Source organism: Leucoraja erinacea, chromosome 40, assembly GCF_028641065.1.
Source record: "Leucoraja erinacea ecotype New England chromosome 40, Leri_hhj_1, whole genome shotgun sequence".
Taxonomy (NCBI): Eukaryota; Metazoa; Chordata; class Chondrichthyes; order Rajiformes; family Rajidae; genus Leucoraja; species Leucoraja erinaceus.
Genome location: NC_073416.1, coordinates 6,875,040 through 6,893,590, shown reverse-complemented (window position 1 = coordinate 6,893,590; position 18,551 = coordinate 6,875,040). Strand labels below are relative to the sequence as shown.

General features: G+C 45.7%; 2 protein-coding genes across 6 annotated transcripts in view; one reads left to right on the top strand and one right to left on the bottom strand.

Annotated features, from left to right (window-relative positions):
* The window catches only part of LOC129714751 (STE20/SPS1-related proline-alanine-rich protein kinase-like), a 42,783-nt gene extending 30,361 nt beyond the window's left edge, over positions 1 to 12,422 (top strand). For 2 of the 3 annotated variants that reach the window (XM_055664563.1, XM_055664562.1), the window contains 5 exons: positions 1,095 to 1,217; positions 2,805 to 2,872; positions 3,201 to 3,253; positions 3,823 to 3,891; positions 4,882 to 5,884. In XM_055664563.1, the coding sequence (XP_055520538.1) occupies positions 1,095 to 1,217; positions 2,805 to 2,872; positions 3,201 to 3,253; positions 3,823 to 3,891; positions 4,882 to 5,144 (576 nt within the window). In that variant the 3' untranslated portion in view covers positions 5,145 to 5,884. Of the gene's footprint in view, positions 1 to 1,094; positions 1,218 to 2,804; positions 2,873 to 3,200; positions 3,254 to 3,822; positions 3,892 to 4,881; positions 5,885 to 7,443 lie in introns of those variants that run through there. The other variant, XM_055664565.1, reaches the window with a different exon arrangement.
* Positions 12,423 to 15,445: 3,023 nt separating this feature from the next.
* The window catches only part of lima1a (LIM domain and actin binding 1a), a 76,189-nt gene continuing 73,083 nt past the window's right edge, over positions 15,446 to 18,551 (bottom strand). For all 3 annotated transcript variants that reach the window (XM_055664367.1, XM_055664366.1, XM_055664368.1), the window contains one exon: positions 15,446 to 18,297. In XM_055664367.1, coding sequence (XP_055520342.1) covers positions 17,280 to 18,297 — 1,018 coding nt within the window. In that variant the 3' untranslated portion in view covers positions 15,446 to 17,279. The remainder of the gene's footprint in view (positions 18,298 to 18,551) is intronic.

The window sequence follows — 18,551 nt, the reverse complement described above, 5'->3', positions numbered from 1 at the left end:
ACCATGCACCCGTCTCCTCCATTGGAACTGAGCCCGTTCCCAAATGTAAGATTGCAGCCCTCCCCTGCCTGCTGCAGCAGTGAAAAGTTCAGTGTTCCTCTCTTGCAACTTTGTTTCGAAGTGTGTTGGAAGCTGACATGTAAATGGAGAAGCCTGTTTATTTTTGAAATACTTGGGGGTGGGGGGGAGAAGGATTTGATTAAAAACGTGTACTTCAACACGACGAAATGAAATGAGGAGCGGATACTTAGAAAGAAAAGCGAAATCTCTACCGAAATGGAAAATATCTCGGAGATTGAGCGTCTGGATTGGGCGTGGCAATGAATCAAAGGAAGAAATGCAGCCGGCAGCCGTACATGCAAATGAATCCATTCCGATTGGACATCTGCGAGCATCGGCCATTCCGATTGGACATCTGCGAGTATCGGGCACGAATCGAAAGGCAGGAAGGGATCCGTACTGCAGGCGGACGGACGGATTTGAGTTTTATATATATAGATAGATAGATAGATAGATAGATAGATAGATAGATAGAATAGAATATAGATAGAAGATATAGATAGATATCAGGATTCTCCTCAACCTCTGGCGTTATAACACCTCACAATCCAGGCACTATTCTGGTAAACCTTCTCTGCACCCTCTCCAAAGCCTTCACATCTTTCCTGTAACAGGGTGACCAGAACTGCACACAAAACTCCAAATGCAACTGAACCAAAGTCCTATAAAGCTGCGTCATGACTTCCTGACTTGTATTCAATGCCCCGATCTATAAATGCAAGCTAAAAGCAAGTGTCCTGTTTGCTGCACTGTGTGAGGGATAAAAACTCATACACGCTCTAATGGAGCTCACGGCTAGCTCGTGGGTAGGCTCCGTGCATAACTGAGGTAGTGAGCAAGGGGAATGTCCACAAACAGTGGGGCAGGGTTGAGCTCCTGATGCTGTGGATGATAGGCAGTGTCTGGGCTTACGAAACAGGGTCATCGGTGCCTTCAGACGAAGGCAGGAGAAAACTGCCAGCAACAAGTGTCGTCTTGGCATGAAATCTAAATGCTGCCGACTAACCTTGCAGCTGCACTGTGATTGCCTGCAGACGATGCGCATGCAAGGGTCGAGTGGTCACTTGTACAAAACTGAGGACGGAGGCTGGGAATGGAGCGACGATGAATCGGGTGACGGATACGAAGAATCAAAACCTGCCGCCTATCAGAAAGCGGTGAGTGCATCTGCCTCTTTCTTGCAGCTGGCAATAAACAACCTCCCCTTTCAAGTGAAGGAAAATCAGATATAGTCTTTCTTGACAGTTCCTGTTTAATCCCATCTGAATTAGCTTCACAGACTGAGTCAGTCCGTACTGACATCACTGAAGTTCAACAACTAAGTTACAGAGATAGGTTGAATAAGTTAGGTCTTTATTCTCTGGAGCGCAGAAGGTTAAGGGGGGACCTGATAGAGGTCTTTAAAATGATGAGAGGGATAGACAGAGTTGATGTGGACAAGCTTTTCCCTTTGAGAATAGGGAAGATTCAAACAAGAGGACATGACTTCAGAATTAAGGGACAGAAGTTTAGGGGTAATATGAGGGGGAACTTCTTTATGCAGAGAGTGGTGGCGGTGTGGAATGAGCTCCCAGTGGAAGTGGTGGAGGCAGGTTCATTGGTATCATTTAAAAATAAATTGGATAGGCATATGGATGAGAAGGGAATGGAGGGTTATGGTACGAGTGCAGGCAGGTGGGACTAAGGGGAAAAAATTTGTTCGGCATGGACTTGTAGGGCCGAGGTGGCCTGTTTCCGTGCTGTAATTGTTATATGGTTATATGGTTATAAGATATATTCAAAGTGCTGGAGTAACTCAGTGGGACAGGCAGCATCTCTGGGGAGAAGGAAATGGGTGACATTTCGATTTAAGACCCTTCATACTGAGAGTCAGGGGAGAGGGAGACTGGAGATATGGAGGGGCAAGGTGTGAAAACGACAGATCAAAGCAGACTATGGTCATTGTTGGCTGTGTGGAAGGTGACAACAAGGCAAACAATCAGCAATATTTAATCAGGACAGTGAAACTAGTCTGAGAACTAGGATGGGGAGGGATGGAGAGAGAGGGAAAGCAAGCGTTACTTGAAGACGTTACTGAAGTTAGCTCAATGGGATGCCATGCTTGGCTGAGGCTCCTGGTCAGCAGTGACAGGGACAATCTCACCCCAGGGCCTTTGTGTGAGAGATGAACTGTTGGCCTGCAGAAACATCACAACTGGGATGGAAGTCGATGTTCACAGGTGCTTGTTTTCCAAAAAAAGTAGCAGGGGAGGAGAGATGAATCAGTAGCTATAGAATGACACAGCATAGGAGAAAGCCGTGAGGCTCATCGTGACCACACCTGTCCTTTCAAAAACAGATATCCAGTTAGTTACCTCGTTCCTTCTGCATAGCCCAATACTTTTTCCTTTTCAATTTTTGATCTAATTCCCATCTGAATATTCTAATTGAATCTATTTCCACAGCTCTTTGAGGCAGTGTGCTCCAGATTACAAAAATAATTATCTTGCCTGCACCAGTTATATTCAGGCAGTGGCAGTAGTTTCTCCCCAGTCTGCTCCACCCCAATCCCTCAATTTTGAGCATCAAATCATCTTTAGCTTTCTCTGCTCCGTTGAACAAACTCAGCTTCTCCAGTCTCCCTGCGGCACTGCTGGTCAGTCCCTTCTCTGGCTTGGAGTTCGACCAAAAGTGTATCTCAGTCCACTTGACAATGATAAATTAATTCCAGTTCCAATTAACATTTGCTATTTTAATTTTGCCAGGGGCCATCAGGAAGTTCATCACATCTGATGAACCAGGGTGGACCTATTCTCCTTGTTCTACGATTGAGGTAAGCAACATCCAGCCTCTGCTCAATCTCTTAGCAGGTTCCCTGCACACACTGGCCATCTCCGGTATGAGCTGTTGCAATGAAGCAACTGTCACTTGGTGCTGCCATGCCTGCAGCACCATTGCAGAGGCGTGCATGTTGGTGGGAGAGCATCTCTGCCGTTGAAGGAGGTTGACAACGTCATTCTCTGAGAGAATCCTGTGGAGGGAGAGTCATCCTCGACTGGGAGAATGTTCTCCCATGTGCGAGAGACATTAACACGGGTACTGGGAGAAGGGGAGGATTTTCAACAATATAATATTTTATATTGTATTAACTGTTTGCACAGGAATTTACAAAGGCAGTTGAATGACATCAGATTTGAGTTCACTCCAGGCAGAGGTAAGTCCCACTTTGTTCCTTTTTAAATTAGCAACTAGATGCTGGAGAATTGATGTTTGTTAGCATCCATTTCTAGAACCACGCTGTCTGCTTATGCTAGCACCAAGTCAGCCGCGTGTTGTCTTGGTTAGTGATGGGGCAGGACTGGGAACAGTAAAAAAAACTATTTGAGAGGAACAGTGGACAACTCTATGAACAACTCGCATTAACTGCAGAGGGACCTAAGGTATTTCTGACCTTAATGTCTAATGGACAAAGAATGAATGTTCCAGTTCCATATCTGGAAGGACCTGCCGGAGGAAGCTATAGAAGCCAATACAATGATGACATTGAACAGACATTTGGACAGATACGGATAGGAAGGGTTTAGATTTAGAGGGATTAGGGCCAGGCAAAAGGCACGAGCGCAGAATGCCAACTTGGTTGGCGTGGACAAGGTGGGCTGAAGAGCCTGTTTCTTTGCTGCACGGCACTATGATTGTCAAGTTTCTGCTGCTGTCCTAATTTGTGCTAGAAACTATTTCACACTGTTTGATGCTGGAACTCATTTCAAACTTCTGTCCCTGCAGACTCTGCCATCGGCGTTTCTCAGGAACTTGTTTCTGCAGGTTTAGTGGACGAGTTTGACATGCTGGTTGGTAAGTCCCAATTGCAATATATTCAACTTCCAGCTGAATGTATAGGCGAGAGCAGCAGTCAGGATAATGTTGGTGTTGGCACCTCTATGTTAGTGAGCAAGAAGAAAATCGATAGGATTCTCCCTTAAACCAGTTGGGCATAAAATTCAGAGGACCCAATAAATAATTTTCTGAGCAGCGAGTTCAGATCCCACCACAGCAGATGGGAAATGTAAATTGTTATTTGTAAAGAAATTTGGCATTCAATAACGATAATGTAGCCATCAGCTTCCAGATAACCCAAGGGTTGTTACCCGTGTCCTTTAGAGAACGGAATTTGCCACCTTCATGATGTGACCCACGTGTGACTCCAGACCCAGAGCAGTGTGATCAACTCCTAACTGAAAAGGTGCAGCTAATGAGGGATGGGGAGTAAACGCTGTCTGTCAACAGCACCCACACCCAGTGACTGAGCAATTGAAACAAATGGTTGGCCTGGGTGTGCCCCAGGTGAGAGTGGGTCAGAAAATGTGGCACAACTTTGCTCAGAATAGCTCTGCAGTGCTTGATGGTCTTTTCACCTCCCACAACCAAAGTGTTGCTGAGTTGCGAGTGTAAATATCCATCACAGGCTGATGATCTTGCCTGACGACAGAGAGCTGAGACACCACTGGAGCCTGAGGGCTAGCAGTTCCCTTTAAGGAACATTGGGGATTCGGTCCAGTAAACAGAACGTGTGGACGGACCGGACTTTGGAAGTGGCGCCAAAACATGGCGGTGCCTGCATGCATAAATATGCAAATCAAGCAGCATCGAACGGTTACGTTTCCCTTCCCTGCTGCTTCTGAATACGCTGCATAGAGGGCATTAGCCCGCCCAACCCATTCGTTAGCTCAAGAGTGTTTTATTGTCATATGTCCCCAAACACAATGATTAAATTCTTACTTGCACGATACCTGGAGGATAGAAGGTCCTGTTCCCTGCTAATGTTGCTTTCTGTTGTTTATTTAGTGGCGAACAACCTGCAGAGACTAATCGATGACCCTCATTCGAACAGGACACTCACATTTAGACTGGTAAGGAGACCAATCTATCTGGGAACTTCTCAAAGATTTAAACTGTTTCTTCAACCAGTTTTGCAGAATGTCGCGGATTGCCAACAGCTGTTGCTTTACCCAACTTTTGCCAGACAGATGTTTTTAAAACTGGAGAATGAATCACGCTGTAATATTGAGTGGCCAAGTAAATGGACCCAGGCATGGTTCACTTTATAAAGAGCTGATTGGATTCTTTCACAGACTTGAACTGCAGATTCTGGCAGATGCTTCCCAATCATCCTCTGACTGTGGCCCAGTTATCAAAAACAATTTTGTACCCAAACGTCCGTTGCTATTCCAGGATTAGCGAGAGAGGTACGGACATCGCGAGGCTTTTCCTTCCAGTGACAGAGCTCCCTTGCCCCTCTTTGTAATCTCCACACCAACTGGGAGAAACACATTGATGTTTCCTTCTCAAAAAACCAGAGCCATCTGAGTTTCCATCGTCACAGCCTTGTCAATGCCAGCTCCACCTATTTCCCACATTGCCTGCCCCCTCCTCGGTCCACCCACGCCCACTATTCTTCCAATCTCTGCTTCACCCATTGCTCCAGTCCTTCACTGTGGTCTGCACACTTTGACATTGCCTTCAGAAGCCGGGTCTGTAACCCACTTGGTCCGGTCTCTCACGTCCACAACTTTGTTCAGCTCCTGTTTTTCACACTCGTCTGACTTTGTACCAACACCGTTCTACCTTCCTGCCCTCTCCTCACCAACCACTGATTTGCAGTTCATCTCTTTCCTCTAGAACTCACTGGCCAAATCCTTCCCCTCTTGTTACCTTCAGAATTCCCTTTCAATCGGTCACCTCTTGAATTCCTCCTGCTCCATTTTACGGTGGCTGGTGCTTTGACGTCCTACACTCAGGATGTTGCTTGGCTGGCTGTATTATTGCTTTACTGGCCTGTGCATTGATAGAAAGCCCAGCACAACTGTACCCCTTCCTCAGCTCCCCTGCTGTCTCCTCCCACCCTCCAGCCTTCCGGCTACTCCTCCTTTTCTTGTCCCCACCCCTGATCAGAAAGCCCAGCACAACTGTACATCAGGTCTCCTTGAAACAAAATCTCGAAGCTGGGTTGGAGGAACCAACCCACACCCTGAGCACCGAGTATTTTGTATTATTAATGCAATGGCTTCAGGTTTTGGGTTCAGCCCAGACTCAAGGAATGAGGAGCTCGTGACTACATGGAAGGGTCAAAATTGGCATGACTGGGTAGCCTCTGGGTAGAACCATCTTAAAGTTCAAGGCAGCACAGCTTCACAATCTCTGAGGCCATGGGGTAGTTGGCATCAGTGGAAAGGAGCAGAGTGGGATCTGGACGTGACAGACATGGTTAAATTGGGATATATCACACTGCCTGACCCCTCTCCCACACGTTTCACAGGCTCGTTCACCTCTTGGCAATTTTAACTACCAAACTTTCAATGCGTGACAGAATTCTATCCAGAATCATGAGGGCAAAATGTGCTCGGCTTCAAGTGTTTCAAGTTGTAAAATATAACCATTCTCTAAAGCAAGATTAAAAACGATCCTGAACGGAGGTGGTTTGAATGGCTTTTCTCCCGGGATAACACCCAGTGTGTGATCATTGTGGATCACATTGCAGAGCCAGAGAAACAACCTTGTTGGAAAGCCCCTGGTATGAATGATGTAAAAACTAAGTTCAGTTCTTCACACTGACCCATCCACATCCACCCCGCATAGAATTGTGACTTGGTTCTTTAAAGAAAATGCAACCCCGACTTTGTACTTAGCAGCAAGCGGCATCACCTCACTGCAGAGTTCAAAGCAGGCTGACCTGGTCTCTCGGGCACGGACTTTCCCCTCGAACCAGCCTCTGCTGCCGCCAGGCACCTCTGCAAGAGGTAGGCTGGGCACTCGACGACCATGGTGTCGTCAGGCTGTCTAGGCAGCTAAGCACGTGAAAGAGTTCTCACAAGCAGCAAGCCAAAGCGCAAAGGTCGAGGCAAACGCCTTGGATGAAAATACAGTTTGGAAATATCAAAGAATTTAAATTTGTAAAGATTATATTTTGAAATGTTTATCTAAGGAAATTACAACCAACAGACAAAATGTAAGAGCAGTGTATGTTAACCACTAATTACAGTTCAGTGTGACATTAAAAACTCACTTAGATCTCGGCATCAAAGCCCAACCTTGTCAGAGTATTTAACAGCAAGACTAAGTTCCACTAATTTCTTCAGATTCAGGCCAAACTGTGGAGTGCGGAGCCGAGTCAGTGACAGGAACCTTGAGATTTCCGCATTCAACGACAAACCTGTGGAAATCCCAAGGTTGCTCTCGGTGTCATGGAGTTTATGGATTCGCCATTATAACTGTACAGTCGGGATCATTGTAGCCAAACCACCCCCTCTCTCCACACTTGCTATCTAGTTGTGCACATTGACTGCTCAGTAACGGGTGGAATGGAATGTCAGCCGGAAGCTCACTCTTCGCCCCTCGTTCTCCTCGCAGGTCTCTGGCTGTGAGGGTTACAGCCCAGACGAAACCAAACTCATTGGATTTGCACAGCTCAGCATGAGATGACAATCGTGCTCAGAAAGCGGTACCAAAGAATTCTGGGACGCCTCTATCAACACCACCTGAACCTCCCCTGCCCTTCCCCAAGAGCACTTTATATGATTCTGTTTCATTCTCATGCTTCAACTATCAATGTAGTAGACCTAGCACTAGAATCTGCTCCACGTTCTTAGCCATATGCCATATGCAATGGGCTTATGCCTCTTTGAATAGAGTCAAGTGTCTTAATTAAATTGCAGAATTATAAAATAGAGGCAAGTTCATCCCCCTCCCTCTTGCAATCTAGGTTCAGCATTAGGGTAAGAAAAGGTCTTAGAAAAGGACTGTACTCAGGTCATTTCATTTTTATTATTAAAATTTCCCCTCTGGGTTTGGAGTAATCACACCCTCTTGTCCTGCCCAGAATTGGCATTTGAAAATTGTTTTTTGGGCTTAATTTTCCTTAAGGTAGATATACAAATGCTGCAGTACCAGTTGGTATTATACTTTGATACATTCTCAGCAGTGAGATAATTCAGTATGGCTTAACCATTCTCATGCCCTCAGAACTCAGTCACCAATTAAACATGGGAGGATAATTGAGTCAGTGGCAATATAGGAAGATTAAAGAACTACCGTTAGAAATGGCCAGTCTCTTGCACAGAGATGACCAGGCGAGTGAGAGCAGTGTGTGTGTGTGTGTGTGTGTGTGTGGAAGGATTGTTATGGGGGAGGTAGTTACAATATGGTTGGATCCCTATCTGACTGGTTAGAGCAGAGGCCCCTTCTCCTGCTTAACAAACATCTGCTTCTTGCAAGCCAGACGTTTTCAGTGCAAAACCTGACCCTGTGCCAGTGTTTGTCACAGCATGAACCTTGTGATGAAGGTCAGGGCTGTGGGGTGGACTCAGTACGTACCATGGCCCTTCAGTATTGGGCAGCCTTGTAGTAGGCCCCCCTCGGTTATGACTGACCATGGGTGATGCATCCTATTTTGCAGATAATGTGTGGTCGGAAGCAAGCTTGGGCAGCCTGGTAGTTCAGTGGGATGTGGCTGGATTTAAGGATAATTTCTCCTCGAGCTTCCCCTCCCAACGTTAGGCGGCTCACCATTAAAGCAGAGAATATTTCTCATATCTAGAAACACACGGCCGTGCCTGCTGTTCAGCCTGGAAGTTAATCTGACTCCCATCTGTGTGTGAGCTTGCAGATGAAAGAAGGCTTTTCTGTGGCATAATGCGATGGAAGGAAGGTGCAGGGGAGCAGAGCCGACGGGCTGATCTTTCTCTGCTGAACGATAAGATGCAGATACAAACTAAATGTTTTGGGGAAAAAAAAAGTTGCTGGGGGGTTTGTGGGAAGCGACAGACCCATTCGAGAACTCTTTCATTCTAGGATTGGGGCATTCCCTAAAGCACACAGATTTCTGTCACCCAGATCCTTGAATCATAGTGTGTTGGCTTCAGTCCAGCCACAATTTGTATGCCAGTTAGTGGGAGATTCTCTAAAGCATAGAACTATAGGAATAGCAAATAAGCAGTGCCTCTCTGGATTAGACTTGAATTTAGGCAGCACAAACTTGAGTACTTAGTTTGCACTTAGCCATGCTATTATATCTCGGGGGAAGAGTGTGGTGGTAGGGAATCGTGGGATGCCCTTGTTGGTTAGAAGCAGAAGTTAATTGCAAATTGCAACGATGCCTGTAGGCAATGTTCCCCTGGAGTGACGCAGAATTCCTGGGTAGCTCCAGCCCGTCCCCTTCTCTGTCCTTGGAGCCTTGCCCGTGCAAAGATTTGAAGCTGAACACTTGTGGGTTTGACGCCAACTCCAGCCTCAAATTCCAGGGGCAGGAAGTGGCTGCTTCTCATTTGGAAGGGGAAGGGGGGTAGAGGGAGGAAAAGGAGAGCTGCTCCTCCTCCTGAAAAACCAAAGATTGATAGGACCTGTTGACCTGGACAACTCAGGTAGTGGGAGCTGTGAACCCCGACAACCAAACGTAGACAGAGCAGAAACTATTGTGAACTGAACCGTTAGTAGCTGTGAAGCTCCTAGGTCTTGCCCTGCTCCACTATACTCTCAGAAATCAGTCAAGGGAGAGCTAAGGCAACCAGAGGTCAACAGACGAGGCTGTTCCACTGAACCAAATAAATGTGATAGCAATCAGGCAGTGTTGACTTGTGTGTAAGTGTGTGTCCTCAAGAAAGTTAGCACTGAGACAGGTTTTCAGAGGGATCAGGAACTCATTTTCAGCAGGGTCGACCCCTGCACAGTTCAGGTTTAGATGCAACATTAGAGGGGGGTGGGAAATCTTCCTCAAATAGGTTTGGTTAGCACGGCTCCAGTGGCAGAGCACCTGCCGCACTTGGTGAAGGAGAGCCCGAGGCCGGTAAGATGTGCTCCCAGTTTCACTGCCTTCAGCCACGCTGAGAGGATTAAAGTGGCCACCAACATATCAGGGCAAAGGAAAACACTTCTCGCTGTGATCTCCACTCAGCATTCAGGATAATATCTGAAACGTGGTCCATTGCGACTGAAGCTACAGTGTTACACCGCAGGGGAGAGGGGATTGAATGGTTCTCCCATCCTACCGAGCTCGGTCCCCAGCCTGGTTGCCAGAGTCAGTCAGCTTGCCAAGTTGGAGCAGAGAAAGAAAATTGGCAGCTTAACCCAGCAGTGACACTTGGGAGGAGAACCCCCTCCATAAATTGTGGTTAAAGAGCAGGGAGAGAAATGTTGTTTGTGGATTGGTAGGGGAAGAGTTTTTAAAAGATATATAGATATAGGGGTTTGGTAGAAATCAGGTTGCGTTATCTGGGGCCATTCTAATTCATAAAGTGGGACACAGACTCTGGGTAGGGCATGTCAGTTGTTGGCGTCCAGTTTAAAGTGGGCACAGGGGGTGTGCATCACTGTTTATTCTAATCACAGATGTGCAATAGCCAATATTCTGGCACTGGGACAGGGCTTTAATACCAGCGAAGAAAAGGTTAAACAGAGCAGGTGTAAAGAGTTGGCGCTTCAGGTCAATGACCTCTCTGCAGATGAAGTTACGGTGATGTTCATCATCCCCAATCCCACAAACACAGGACTGTTTGGATTTGGCAAAATACTGCAACCCTAACAAATGATTTTAGGACCAAGCACAGAAGGGGAAACAAGTTCTGTTCAGTGACCAGTAAGTGCACATGACTGAGGAAAGTGCCTTGTATTACTGCTTTGTGCAAAGGATTTACCTGGTTGTGGATGAGTGTGAAGCATTGTAAGGATTTATTAGTATACGGGTTTCAGTGTATAAATGCTGCTGCTGTTTATATCCCATGGTTACTGGATATACTGTATCCTCTTCATGGAAGATTGCCGAAATGGTGACTAATATTTTATTTAAACATTTGATGTGAATGTGAAGAATTGTGAAAGGATTCCACCATTTTGCAAATTATTTTTTGTTCAACATTGTAGAATGTGCCAGTAACCAACTTGTTGCCTACTGACGAAGCTCTCCCTATGGGTGTAACAGGTACACAGTTGTGTCTTTCAAATACGATTTAGCCAACCAGTTCACATGTGCTATTACATGCAACCATTCACAGTACCAGGTTTATATGGTGCTGGATCAATTTGTCATCTAACCCTCAGACCCCCAGTGGGGCAAGGTTAATACATGCAGCTCTCCAATGCAGAAGTGCTTTATAAGCACTCATCTATAATACAACACACGAGGTTGGCAGTCTGCGTAGGATTTCTGTGGAAACATTTCAGATCTAACATTACTCATTATTCAAACTCCAGTTGCACTCATTCCTGGACCCAGGCCGAGTAAGTAGATCCTGGTTAGATAGTTTTAAAGAGTAGATGACAGCCCCACCATGGGAACAGCATCCAGGAGAGAGATGCCATTTCTCAATTAAAAGAAAAGTACACTTTCACTCAGTTCTTCAATCCAGAAAGTATGCAGCAAGCTAGGCTGCTTTAACCTGGACTGCTCACTCTCGCTCTCTCTCTCTATATCACAGGAGACAAGACTATCAGCAGATGTATATTACAAACCTACTGACTCCCAGTTATCTGGACTACACTTCTTCCCACCCTGCCTCTTGCAAAGATGCTATTCCCTACTCTCAATTCCTCTCTGCTCCCAAGATGAGGTCTGCCAGAGACATCATCCTTCAGGGAACGTGGGTTCCCCCTTCTCTCATACATGGGGCTTCACTCGTGTCGCTTCTGTGTCCCATCATTCTGCTCTTGCTCCCCTTCCCTCCAGACGCCACAAAGTTCCCCTGGTCCTCACCTTCCACCCCACCAGCCTCCACATCCAACACATTATCCTCCGACATTTCCATTACCCACTGATCACATCTTTGTATCCACAGTCATCTTTCCGCAGAGACCGTTCCCTCTGCAACTCATTGGTTCACTCATCCCTTGGCACCCAAACCACCACCTCCCCAGGTACTTTCCCCTGCAATCACAGGAGATGCAACATCCGACGTTATAGCTCCTCCATCAACTCCATCCAGGGACACCGACAGTTCTTTCAGATGAGGTTCACATGTACCACCTCAACTCATTTACTACATCCAGTGTTCCCGATGTGGGTTCCTGTACATCGGCGAGACCAAACATACTCAGTGACAGTTTTGCTGCTGAACACTTACGTTTGGTCCGATGGCCTAGGGGATCTCCAGGTTGCTAATCATTTAAACCTCTCCAAACAACTGGCTTTCAGAAGGAGGATTTTCCTCCCAGGATATCAATTGAAAAGATGCATCTTTTTAAAATAAAACATGAAATTGGATGTGTTGGGAAAGACAACTGTAGAGTACTTTGTACCATAGAAAGAGCTTTGGTGAATCGGTGGGAGTTGAGAAGCAGTTGATGGTTTGTTTGCTCCCACTCCTACATTCTGAAAATGTCACAAGTAAAGCAACCACAACCAATAGTTCCTCGTCTCTGCACTACTTCATTACATTCTCACTTGGTAACAGTTGTGGTTAAGCACCGTCTCAGCATTGCAGCTCCTGCACCACCATTTTGCAGTTATACGGACAGTCTGAGCCCAGCCTCTCAGTGCAATATTCAGAAGCCCAGTGTTGGTTTACTGAGTGTACATGTTTGTGGCAAGCATCAGCTTTGGCTCAGTCAGTCAGACTCACACCCAACTGCAAACCTGGTCAACTTTACAGAGCAGCACTAAAGCAGTACCACGTTGCTGGAGACATTGTCTTGGGGATAATATGATGCATTGAAGACTCTGCCAGCTGCACATGGACATAAATCTATCTGAAGAGTAGGGCAGTCCATTCCCACTCCACACACTTGGTCATTAATCCCGTCCTAACCAACACAGGTCGTAATGCATCATCCGGCTACTCATTTATTGCTCGTGAACCCTAATCTGCGCAAATTGGCTGCCACACATCTACAAAATGATGAAGCACACTTTAGTGAAAAAGGCAAGTCATTGATTGAAAAGCACTTTGGGACACTAAGGCTGCAAAGTTAAAGGCGCTAAATTCAAGCTTCATTCTCTGTGCTTGGTATCTTTCATCAATTGAGAAAAGCAGTTGCTGCGGTTAATAGAATTATCATAAAGAATTCAGCCGCCATCAACAGTGCAAACAATCCCAAACTTCCAGGCTCATCAAATTAAGAAATAACAAGCGCAAATAGATTGGCTTGGGCTGTGTTCATTTGAATTGCCAGGAAGTGCAGGCTATTATATGGAGTCAGAGAGACAGGAGAGTTACCAGTGCCCCCACCTTGCTCTAAAATACCAGATATTCAACAAAGCAATCTCCAAGTTTCCCAAAGCCAGATTAAGATCTGTAAACAAGTATTACCAGAAGATCAACAGAGACGGTCCTGGTTCAGCTTGGTCTGAACAGGATCTCAAGACAGTGGTGAAGCAACAGAGCACAAGAAGAAATCTTGCAACAGAAACCGCAGGAGAACCATTTGAATGACCAGGATTAAATACTTGGCATCTCAGTCACCAATTGTGTATCAGAAACCACAGGAACACCCTTCTAATGACAGATCAAAGACTGGGTATCGCAGGCACCAACTGTGCATCAGAAACAGTTGCGCACAATGTAAGGTTGATGTGGTAGTTACTCCTCATTTGGTCACGCGTGTGTCAGATGTAATAACAAGGATAATAGAGAGGAGGATTTGCAAGATGGTTCTAAGTGACAGGATGCTTCCTCGAAAAAGGTAGACCATTAAAAATGTTACAGCCTGAAAAAGATTTAAGAATCTTGAACCACAAATAGTTGAATTGAAATTAAAACCAACCAAACAGATCAAAATTTTGTTTAAAGATTCTTTGAGACCCCCAATAGCATAGAATGAGAGAAAATGTCCGGATAAACTGATGACAACAAAAGAAAAATCGACAAAACATTTCCAGAGGAGAAACAAAATATCTTAGCGCTAACATCAGCCTGAAGACGAGGATTTATTACCTTCCTTAAAGATAGTGCTGAAAACCACCGACATTGAATATGGACTGTATTCAAAACTTTGCAAATCTATACTGAGCTATGAACATGCTCCAAAACACAAATCAACCTAGTGATGACTGAGATACAATGAGCATCTCTGGATTTCGAAAAAGGGTAAAGCTATTAATGTAATTCTCAATGCTTAAGCTTGTAATGATTAGTCATGTCATAAATATTAAATAAAATTATAAGTTAGTGCATCTTTCTGACTTCCTCTGATGGCTGAACATCACAATGCCTCCTTCCAGCAATTCGGATGTTTGGCTTGCATGACTTGCTCACACTGGGTTAGAGACAACAGTAAACTTGTGTCTTGTGAACAGCAAATTCCAACCCAGTTCTTGGTGTTAGAGTGGGGCAGAGAGAAAATGGGGAAGGATTGTCTTTTGAATACTACCAATGAGATATTTTGAGAATTTGCCATGCCATTCCAATTCTGCAGTAAAATAGAAATGACAAATATCCTGGGCCTTTCTCCCCCCTCTCCTCTCTCTCTCTCCCCCCCCTACCCCCCCCCAGGTTTCCTGGTGATCAGTACACTGTTATTAATTATCAAACGGACACCATTCAGAATATTCTTTGTCTCTCCAAATGTCTATGGGAGACATTTGAAGAACACAGGGCCAGGCACCAGAGTGCATGAACAATTCCAGTTTAGTGTTCCACCACCGCACGTCAAGACAAGTTTTCTCTGTAACAACTTGAAGTTCAGCCACGTTGTAGCAACTGCATTGCCAACTTTCTGGAAAGCAAATATTTCAAGCAGAAAACGTTAACCTTGAGATTAGTAAATGATTGGTCATGCAATTGGCAGTGATACGGTGCACTTGTGTAAAAATGTCACACTTGCATTCTTTACAATGGAGATAGCGTTCCAGCTCCTATTACAGCTGGTAATCCATTCAACGTGCAGAACTATTTAACCTCTTCACTCTGGGAGAGTCACGTACCTGTGCTACATGCTGGCAATGATCCAGCAAAACACTGGCCAATTTTAGATATTTACACAATCCACAATTTTTGTGGTTACCAGAATTTGGGGAGAACTGGTGATCAGGTCACCAGCTGTTTAACTAGCCCTTCCATCTAAATCCTTTTAGCGTGGGAACAGCTGAAGTCATTTTATTTGGGTGAAGAGTATGTTTCACTACAAATCGGAGTGTCCCACAAGTGACAAGAGACAAAATCTGGGCTGAAGTCCGCAGGCCACACCACCGCTTTAAACATCAAAGACAAATTCTTCTCCCTGTCTGTGAAAGATCTCATGGCATTAATTGCAAAGAGTTCTGGTGTAATGATCAGTTTTATCCCTCAATTCACAGGCTACGTAACTGCTTGCTGTGCGCAAAGTGGCGAGTATATTCTTGCAGCTCAGAGATTATTGCAGGAGCTATTGCTCAGTGTCAGCTCTGCATCCACATTGAAAAGATAGGCGCAGGTGCAAAAAAACTTCATATTAAAGAGTTTATTATTTATTACATGCTAAACAAAAAAAATCATGACACAGACAATACACACTAGAAAATAGTTTTAAGCAAAAGTCAACAGTATCGGTCATCAGTCCTTTTACTCCAAAGTTCAATTTGAATGTTTCTTGAGCCATTTCTGATTTCAATGGACGAGCTCGACTATGTGCCTCTGTGTTTTGGGGACTGAGCAGTACGAATTCCAGCCTGGATGAATGGAATGCAAGTCTTTCCTCATCTGGTGGCTGCAGGGGTCTCCCAGAGAACGAGTGTGGGCAGACTCAGTTACCAGAGATGGGGTCCACAACACAATGGGCTCCGATGTAATGCTGACCCAGACAGCATCGTGGACAGTTGGTATCACTATTCAAAGAAACTTTGTGATGTCTGGTGATAATGTGTTGTTGGAGATCTACTTATCATTTGGTTGTCTCAACACAGGACACAGAGCAAGAAAGTAATCCCCGGGCAGTGAAGAGGTCCCCAGCAATCTATGCATCATTGCTTTTTTAATTGGAACTAAGAACGCAATGATTAACAGTAAAGTGAGTAACATCAAGCACAATACAATAAAAAGACCGACTTAACCTGCGATTAAAATGAAAGATCACCTTAAACCAAATCAAGTACCACAAGAGGCTGTAGCGGTACGCCCAACACACGCCCAGGAAGCAGAGTCCAACGCTGGGGAGCATTTAGCAAATACCAGAAAGGTCAGATTAAAACTGCAAACCATAGCACATATTATCAAACTCTTCACTTCCCATCTAAGATAAAATCAAAAACATTTAATATTTTCAGCAGCATCCCGTCCTCATACACATGCTGTCCGTATGTAAAAACAAGGTTTAAAATGATACAGAGAAGGGGGAACAAAGGCCGATTGACTGAAGACTAATGTCAGGTTGGCAACCTACAACATTGCTGCAAAAGTGGCGTTATTCTAATGCCTCCATTTTCATCTCACTGGAATTTGATGCACAACTTGGATGCAAAAGGCAATAATCCTTGCAATGACATGGTTACCCATCCGTGAAACTCCCATATAGGGAGGACTGTTGTTAAAGCAGGCTGGTGACAAAACATTCAGCCTCCGCGATGCGAGTGACTGATCTCTAGCTCGCTGGCAAACTCATTCAATCAAGTATGATGCCCAAAAAATAGAGCAGAGCGTGCAATAGCCTTTCACTTCAAGGCTGTTCTGTAGACAGGGGCTGGGCAATAAAAAAAAGACACAGCTACCTCAATCTCAGTTACTGACTTTTTTTTGCTCCATAAAACCTTGATAATCTAGGTGCCTTTAGTTATTGGATTGTTACATTATTTCTTGATCAGCCTAATATATCCTTTCTACAACAAATATTGGGAGACCATTTGGAAGGGGCATTAAAGGAGTCGACCAAATAGAATGTGTAAAAGGAGTCACAACTGAGCCAGAAGGTTATTTCTATAGTGTTGGAGCCGAGTGAGTGAGTGAGTGAGTGTTGCCCAGAGCTACGATCCTCACTGCAGCTTTAACTGCGACGATCCCACCGCCACTTTCCAACACACACCTTTTGGGGTTGGCAACAATTACCAGTGGAGAGGAAATAGGATTCACAGTGTGCCCAAACACAGAGTCCTTTTCAGAGTGTACCTCTAAACTTAAATGTAGCAGTCAGTTCCTCTTACTACAAATAGTTATTTTTCTTTTCAAAATGTTAATTTTGACATAGGCACGTGAATAAACCACTTTGCAGCAGGAAGGAGACCCGATACTGACATCTAGAACCCAAAAGGCCAGTCACCAATTAAAACATGTAAATCACCATATCCACAGTATCTAATCCTCATCTTCATAATACCTATTTCTCTTGATTTGTTCTTCCACCGACAGTTCCTTGCTCCCTTCCACTTCCTCGTTTTCATCCCCCTCCCAAAAACCAACGTCTTCCAGTTTTTTCTCATTCTCCGGGGACTCGCTCAAGGCAGGAGAGTCCGGCGGGGTTTGCTCTGCACTCGGCTCGTGCCGGGATTCCAGCTCCCTCTCCTCCAGCAGATCGGGTTCACCTGCCACCTCTTCTGGTTGATCTTTCCCCATGTCCTTGCCTGGGGGCTGGTGGCCATTCTCATTCTGGACCTCCACCTCGTCGCCGGCAACCGATCGGCTCTCGCCCCCGAGCTCGGCCACCACTGGCGGCTCATCTTCTAGGCTTCGCTTCCTCTCCTTCTTTGGTTCAGTCTTCCCCTCGACTTCTTGACTGACGACTGCCTCCTGGGCTACCTTCTTCTCGGGCTGCGGGCTCCTCACTGGCTCTTGGACCACCACTGGCTTCAGGGGCTCGGCCACGGTGAAGGGTCGCCATCGCTCCTTCAGCGAGGCGCTCCGCCTCAGCCTGGAGCCTCCGGAAAAATCAGAGTTCCTCTTGACCAACTGCTGGCGCTCGTCCTCTGGAGGCCATTTTGGTTTGTGAACTCTGATGCCCTCTTCAGTGGCGCTGGCTCCTTTACCCCCCGCTTCTGTGGGGGGAGGCCAAGCTATTCTCAACCTCTTCGTTTCGACAAGTTTCTCCACCTTTTCAGGTGACGAACTGGAAACTAGGGCCTCCATGCTGGCAGCCAGAACCCCAACCTTGGCGATAGAAAGCTCATCCACCCCAGAGCCATCAGCCTTGGCCTCAGCTTTGTCCGAGGCATCATCAGCCTTGCTCTCCACGGGGTCATTCTCGCTCCTGGACATCCACAGCACTTTGTGGGGCTTGTGGCCAAATCCCTCGTCGTAATTCCCCTTGGCCTTGAAGAGCTGACTGAAGTGCGGCTTGCAGTAGACGTTCCCATGCAGGGAGGCAAAACTCCCAAGGCTGAGCAAAACAAATTTGGAAACGGTTTAAGGCGGCTCACAAAGAGAGAACAAGGACCCGCAGAGCAGGCCTCAGCCAAACAAAAGTTGTTATTAAATGCAGACAAAGAAACAAAGCACAACACGGCAGCATTACAGGACAGTAATCTCAATGGAGTTGGTTAATCAGTGGATCCCAAACTAGACTCTCCAAATCCTTACCTCATCCCAGAGGCAAGATTATCCCTTTATCTTCTTCCCCACCCAGTCTCAAAG